General features: G+C 39.9%; 1 protein-coding gene and 1 long non-coding RNA gene across 5 annotated transcripts in view; both read left to right on the forward strand.

Moving 5' to 3' along the window:
- Window positions 1-2,666: 2,666 nt before the first annotated feature.
- The window catches only part of myl6 (myosin, light chain 6, alkali, smooth muscle and non-muscle), an 8,526-nt gene continuing 3,692 nt past the window's right edge, over window positions 2,667-7,500 (forward strand). For 2 of the 4 annotated variants that reach the window (XM_083564699.1, XM_083564700.1), the window contains exons 1-4: window positions 2,718-2,874; window positions 3,153-3,180; window positions 6,156-6,299; window positions 7,217-7,390. In XM_083564699.1, the coding sequence (XP_083420825.1) occupies window positions 2,872-2,874; window positions 3,153-3,180; window positions 6,156-6,299; window positions 7,217-7,390 (349 nt within the window). In that variant the 5' untranslated portion in view covers window positions 2,718-2,871. Of the gene's footprint in view, window positions 2,875-3,152; window positions 3,181-6,155; window positions 6,300-7,216; window positions 7,391-7,500 lie in introns of all 4 variants that reach the window. The other 2 variants (XM_083564697.1, XM_083564698.1) reach the window with 1 other exon arrangement.
- Window positions 3,188-5,276, forward strand: LOC310739191. Its single transcript, XR_014537281.1, has 2 exons — window positions 3,188-4,423; window positions 4,458-5,276. It is a non-coding gene; the product is annotated as an uncharacterized lncRNA (long non-coding RNA).

The raw sequence follows: 7,500 nt of genomic DNA on the forward strand, positions 1-7,500 counted from the left end.
TGTGTGATTGTGTGTGTGTATGATTGTGTGTGTGTGTGTGTGTGTGTGTGTGTGTGTGTAATTATGTATGTGTATGATTATGTATGTGTGATAATGTATGTGTATGATTGTGTGTGTGTGTGTGTGTGATTATGTATGTGTGTGTGTATGATTGTGTGTGTGATTATGTATGTGTATGATTGTGTGTATGTGTGTGTGTGTGTGTGTGTGTGTGATTATGTATGTGTGTGTATGATTGTGTGTGTGTGTGATTATGTATGTGTATGATTGTGTGTGTGTGTGTGTGTGTGTTTGATTATGTATGTGTATGATTTTGTGTGTGTGTGTGTGTGTGATTATGTATGTGTATGATTGTGTGTGTGTGTGTGTGTGTGTGTGTGTGTGTGTGATTGTGTGTGTGTGTGTGTGTGATTATGTATGTGTATGATTGTGTGTGAGTGTGTGTGTGATTATGATTGTGTGTGAGTGTGATTATGTGAGTGTGTGAATATGTATGTGTATAATTGTGTGTGTGTGTGTGTGTGTGTGTGTGTGTGTGTGTGTGTGATTATGTATGTGTATGATTGTGTGTGAGTGTGTGTGTGATTATGTATGTGTATGATTGTGTGTGAGTGTGTGTATGATTGTGTGTGTGTGTGTGATTATGTATGAGTGTGTGTGTGTGTGTGAGATTATGTATGTGTGTGTGTGTGTGTGATTGTGTGTGTGTATGATTGTGTGTGTGTGTGTGTGTGTGTGTGTGTAATTATGTATGTGTATGATTATGTATGTGTGATTATGTATGTGTATGATTGTGTGTGAGTGTGTGATTATGATTGTGTGAGTGTGTGATTATGTATGTGTATGATTGTGTGTGAGTGTGTGATTATGTATGTGTATGATTGTGTGTGAGTGTGTGATTATGTATGTGAATTATTGTGTGTGTGTGTGTGTGTGTGTGTGTGTGTGTTATTATGTATGTGTATGATTGTGTGTGAGTGTGTGTGTGATTATGTACGTGTATGATAGTGTGTGTGATTATGTATGTGTATGATTGTGTGTGTGTGTGTGTGTGATTATGTATTTGTATGAGTGTGTGTGTGTGTGTGTGTGTGTGTGTGTGTGAGTGTGTGATTATGTATGTGTATGAGTGTGTGTGAGTGTGTGATTATGTATGTGTATGATTGTGTGTGAGTGTGTGATTATGTATGTGTATGATTTTGTGTATGTGTGTGTGTGATTATGTATGTGTGTGTGATTATGTATGTGTATGAGTGTGTGTGAGTGTGTAATTATGTATGTGTGTGTGTGTAATTATGTATGTGTATGATTGTGTGTGAGTGTGTAATTATGTGTGTGTATGATTGTGTGTGTGTGTGTATGATTGTGTGTAAGTGTATGATTGTGTGTGTGTGTGTGTGTGTGTGTGTGTGTGTGTGTGTGTGTGTGATTATGTATGTGTATTATTGTGTGTGATTGTTTGTGTGTGTGTGTGTGTGATTATGTATGTGTATGATTGTGTGTGTGTGTGTGATTATGTATGTGTATGATTGTGTGTGTGTGAGATTATGTATGTGTATGATTGTGTGTGTTTGTGTGATTGTGTGTGTGTGATTATGTATGTGTATGATTGTGTGTGAGTGTGTGATTATGTATGTGTATGAGTGTGTGTGTGTGTGTGTGTATGAGTGTGTTTGTGTGTGATTATGTATGTGTATGATTGTGTGTGTGTGTGTGATTATGTATGTGTATTATTGTGTGTGTGTGTGATATTATGATTGTGTGTGTGTGTGTGTGTGTGTGTGTGTGTGTGTGTGTGTGTGTGTGTGTGTGTGATTATGTATGATTATGTATGTGTATGATTATGTGTGTTTGTGTGATTGTGTGTGTGTAAATATGTATGTGTATGATTGTGTGTGTGTGTGTGTGTGTGTGTGATTATGTATGTGTGTGTGTGTGTGTGTGTGATTATGTATGTGTATGATTGTGTGTGAGTGTGTGATTATGTATGTGTATGATTGTGTGTGAGTGTGTGATTATGTATGTGTATGATTGTGTGTGTGTGTGATTATGTATGTGTATGATTGTGTGTGTGTGTGTGTGATTATGTATGTGTATGATTGTGTGTGAGTGTGTGATTATGTATGTGAATGATTGTGTGTGAGTGTGTGATTATGTATGTGTGTGAGTGTGTGATTATGCATGTGTATGATTGTGTGTGAGTGTGTGATTATGCATGTGTATGATTGTGTGTGTGTGATAATGTATGTGTATGATTGTGTGTGTGTGTGTGTGTGTGTGTGTGCGTGAGTGTGTGTGTTTATGCGTGTGTGTGTGTGTGTGTGTGTGTGTGTGGTTACGCATGCATGTGTGTGTGTGTGGTTATGATTGTGTGTGTGTGTGTGTGTGTGTGTGTGCGTGTGTGTGCGTGTGTGTGCGTGTGTGTGCGTGAGTGTGCGTGAGTGTGTGTGTGTGTGTGTGTGTGTGTGTGTGTGTGTGGTTATGCATGCATGTGTGTGTGTGGTTATGCATGTGTATGATTGTGTGTTTATGTGTGTGTGTGATTATGCATGTGTGTGTGTGTGTGTGTGGTTATGCACGTGTATGATTGTGTGTGTATGTATATGTGTGTGTGTGTGTGTGTGTGTGTGCGTGTGCGCGCGCGTGTGTGTGTGTGTGTGTGTGTGTGTATGATTGGTAGTATGAGGAAAGAGCCGGATGAGAATACAGGCTGTCGCTCGCCTGATCTGATTGGTCGGTGTTGGTTGACTCGATGTGACGTCACGTGTATAAAAGCCGGCCGCGGTGTCGTGAGCGCGCAGGGCTCGGTCTCTCAGTGTTCCGGTTGTTTCTCGTCCCGCTGTCTCACTTCCCCTCTCTTCATCTGTCACAATGGTGAGTGAATGAATGAAAACACATTTACACACAGATAAAACCCGATTCGTTTGTTTGCTGGTGCTGTTATATTCGTGTGTGTTTGTGCTGAATCCGCGCGGCCTGAAATCCTGCGGGAGCTCCGCTAGCTAACAATGCTAACGTTACCTCAGGAGCTGTGGCCCGCGAGCCGTTTAACTTCATCTAACGGATTATTCATCATTTAATATAATATCATATGAGAAATATTAATATAATATCTGCATGTGTGTGATTTAACGTAAATCTTTTCTGTCCAGTCTGAATTCTCGGAGGATCAGATTCTTGGTAAGTAAATATTTAATAATGTTTTATAACCGTGTTATTGAGACTGTGTTCGAGTATAATCACAGTTTAACCTGATTTTTTATTTTCCACACTGTTTTATGTTACACAGGCTGTGTGTGTGTGTGTGTGTGTGTGTGTGTGTGTGTGTGTGTGGTACCAGTCAAAAGTTTGGACACACCTTCTCCTTCAGTGATTTTTCTTGATTATTTTTATTATTATTTATAAAATTGTACATTTAATACTGAAGAATCCAAACTATGAAATCAGTTGTCTTGTGCAGAGTCCGTAGCCCTTTTAGTGCTCCTACAACTACTGTACAAATCCATATTATGGTGAGAAACACTCTTAAGACAAGAAAAGAGAAAAGATCTCTCATTACTTTAAGAAATGAAGCTCAGTCAATCCAAAACATCTCAAGAACTTTAAATGTATCAGTAAGTGCAGTCTCCAAAACCATCAAACGCTGTGATGAAACAGTTCTTATTAAGGAATCTCACAGAAAAGGAAGATGAAGAGCTACCTCTGCTGCAGAGGATCATTTAATCAGAATTACCAGATTCAGGAACCACCAATTTACATCAATGCTTCTCGAAATTTAAGTGGCAGGCATATTTCATCATCTACTCTCCAGAGGAGAAACCATTACTTCAGAAGATCAACAAGCAGATGAGACTTTGAGATGTTTGCTTCTAAGCACTGTGTATTTGTTAGACGTACAGAGGGTGATCAGATGATTCCTGAATGTGTGGTTCCTACTGTGAAGCATGGGGGAGGTGGTGTGGAGGTGCTTTGCTGGTGACACTGTTGGTGTTTCAGTTCAAATTGAGGACACACTTGACCAGCATGGCTTCCACAATATTCTACAGCAACGTGCAGCTTAGCATCTGGTTTCCAAATGGACAATGACCCCAAATACTCCTCTAGGTTCTGTAATAGCTATTTGTTCAAGAAGGAGACAGATGACTGGCCTACTCAATCACTCCATCTAAATCCAGGTGGGATGAGTTTTTAAGAAGAGTGAAGGAAAAGCGGCCAACACACACTCAACACCTCTTGGAAGATTTTTGGAAAAACCCATTTCATGTGACATCTAGATTTATGTAGTAAACAGTCAGCTTCATAACATGTTTTTTCATAGTTTGGATTCTTCAGTATTAATGTACCTGCTAAAGGAGGAGGTGTGTTTTGACTAGTGCTGTGTGTGTGTATGCCTCTGTGTGTGTGTGTGTGTGTGTGTGTGTGTGTGTGTGTGTGTGTGTGTGTGTGTGTGTGTGTAGGATCCGGTTGGTGAGTGGAGTTGTAGAATAAGTTTTGTACAGTAGAATAGTGTTTGAGTAACAGTGTAGTGTTTGGTGTGGTGAGAGATTACTAATCCCAGCATGATAGTTCTGTGATCATTCACATACATCTACAGTAACTTTAGTCCAATACAGAGGAATTATCCTGTAGCTATTTCAGTGTGGGGGGTGTGTCCTATAATATTAGAAATGAGACGGTGAAATGATAGTCTTTAAGGAGTGAGAATACAGTATCAGCCGTGATGCACAGCCCCTGGGGCACTGACCGTGAAGGACCCATCAGTGATGGTGTTGAGGTCTGAACCCTTGATCAGTAACCGATATCACCTGAATACTGAGGCACACCTGACCCCCCTTTCCTGATCTCATGTTAGGAAGGTTTCTCTGTGTGAGTTTCCTGAATAAAAGAGGTGATGGTGTGTTATGTATGTAACGTTATACATGTATAAAGGTAATGTTACACTCTTACATCACTCACACATTGATCATAGACGTATTAGGACACAGCGAAAGTGTTCACCCTGAAACTGTTCTAAAACTGATCCAAAACACACTTTTCTTCAAGTTTGTTCAGAAGGTTTAAGCAGCAGTACAACAGTGAAATAATCAGCAGTGTGCAAATATATATAGTTTCTATAGGGAATATCAGATGCGGTTTTGCTAAAGAAGAGTGTAAGTAATAGTGACTCGTGTGTAGGCACCATGCTCTATTCCTCTGCAGTTTGTTTACGTTCGACTCTGTAATCAGTTTATCCTAATGATCCTGAGCCTTTTTAGGCTGCGTTCTTCTCTGCTTCTCACCTCTGTGTCATTTCCTCTCTGAGTTCTGCGGCTTGTTATTCTCCTACACTCCCCCTTTACCATATAAGGTCAGGAGTGTAGAGAAGTGCTCTGTCAGAGTCGGACTGCATTCCTTACAACTAAACAGCAACACCACCTCCAGGCATACATGCTGTCCTGCCCTTACTGAGTGTCACACACACACACAATCTGCTGTTAACACCTCCCCCAACACACACACACACACACACACACACACACACACACACACACACACACACACACACACTGTAATGATGAACAGGAGTTTCCCAGAATGCTAAAATCACCTGTAGAAATGCGTAAACTTGTTGATTACTGGTCTGTCTGAGTGGTGTGTATTGTCTGATCTACATTTTCACATAATTTCCAAGGAATAACATGCACCAAGTTATGCTGTTCTAACAAAATAGAGTGGTGTGATGTGAAAGGATGATGTATTAGAAGAAGCATGTTAATAAAAACCAGAAAATGCTTCAACAGCGGCATCATTCTTTTTTCGTTGCCATGTATACAATGTGTGTGTGTGTGTGTGTGTGTGTGTGTGTGTGTGTGTGTGTGGTACATGTTATTTCTGTGTCATAATATATTTTATAATAATCCTGTTATTGTACTGTTTATTCACATGGTCATATAAATGAACCTTCATTAATAAAGAATGAAGTTCATTCTCTTATCTTCATTCTCTCGTGTGTGTGTGTGTGTGTGTGTGTGTGTGATGAAGCAAAACACTAAAACTAAACTAAAGCATGTTTCCCCTTACAAATTCAATGTATTTTCTGCCTCTGCATATTTTTGGGTAAATCTGAATACTGTGTGTGTGTGTGTGTGTGTGTGTGTGTGTGTGTGTTTGCTTAGAGTTTAAGGAGGCCTTCCTGCTTTTTGACCGGACGGGAGATGGGAAGATCAGCTACAGTCAGTGTGGAGATGTGATGCGAGCTCTGGGTCAGAATCCTGTTAATGCTGAAGTTCTTAAAGTGCTTGGAAACCCCAAAGCTGAAGGTTAGACCTGGAGGAAAAGCCTGCTGTAATATAGCACTGCAGCCAGTTCTCAGATGTTAGAGAAAATCAGATTTTTTTTAGTGAGATTTTAGATAATGATTGCTGGGGCTTGTACCCAGTGTGTGTAGCTTTTTCAGACACCGTGACAGCTGTTCTGATTGTACAGGCTGGAACACGCAGCAGCATTGTACTCTGTATGCTGTAGACTATTCACACATCCTCACGTATTGGTCCGTGTGAGGTATTAAAGTGCAGATCTATGTGCGTGTGTGTGTTGAACACTTCCTGGAATGCCTTTAAACGGAAGGAAAATGTAAAACTAACTGAATCTTTACTGATGGTTTAACGGGAGTTTTTTGTACTGCTCAGTGTAAAGAAGGGAAAGGGAATAATTTTTCAGACGTATCCACATAGTCTGTAACAAATCACTGAACTGACAGATTTCAACAGTGCCAACCACAGCCCTTTCTTCATCCTGTTAATTTTTACCCAAACATTTAAGATTTAAACACTGATTGGACATGCCCACTACCCTTCTGTCTGCCAGTCATATATAAAGTGTGCTATAAATCCTCTCAACGGAGTTTTAGACTCATGGTGTCTTGTTTGTAACAGAACCAGTGTTGAGAGATTCATTGATGGAGGCTCAAAGCACTTCTGTATCTGGGCGTCTGCTAAATGCCCTAAACGTAATGTTCTTGATACTCAGCTCTATACTAAATCTAATTGTTTATATATGATTTGGGTTTAGTCCAAACCTGTAATACAGTGACATCACAAATTGAGCTAATGTGTAGCTCCACCCCTAAATCAGTTTTATATAGAAGTACTGAGAAGGTTAGTATGTTTTCAGTAAAGTGTAATAATATAACCAGTAACTTATTAGTGTTAAATTTTGTTGTTTTTGTCTTTATCAGAGATGAATTTTAAAATGCTGGATTTTGAGCAGTTCCTGCCCATGCTTCAGGCCATCGCTAAGAACAAAGATCAGGGCTCATTTGAGGACTTTGTGGAGGGTCTGAGGGTGTTTGATAAAGAGGGAAACGGAACAGTTATGGGTGCAGAGCTACGCCATGTCCTCACTACGCTGGGTAATTAACTGCACACACACACACACACACACACATACACACACAAACTTCTTTCTTTCAGCTTATACTAGTAAGCATGCCATGAAATTTCTCCTTCCCTCACTTAATCG

This window comes from Silurus aristotelis (assembly GCF_946808225.1).
Source record: "Silurus aristotelis genome assembly, chromosome: 2".
Taxonomy (NCBI): domain Eukaryota; kingdom Metazoa; phylum Chordata; class Actinopteri; order Siluriformes; family Siluridae; genus Silurus; species Silurus aristotelis.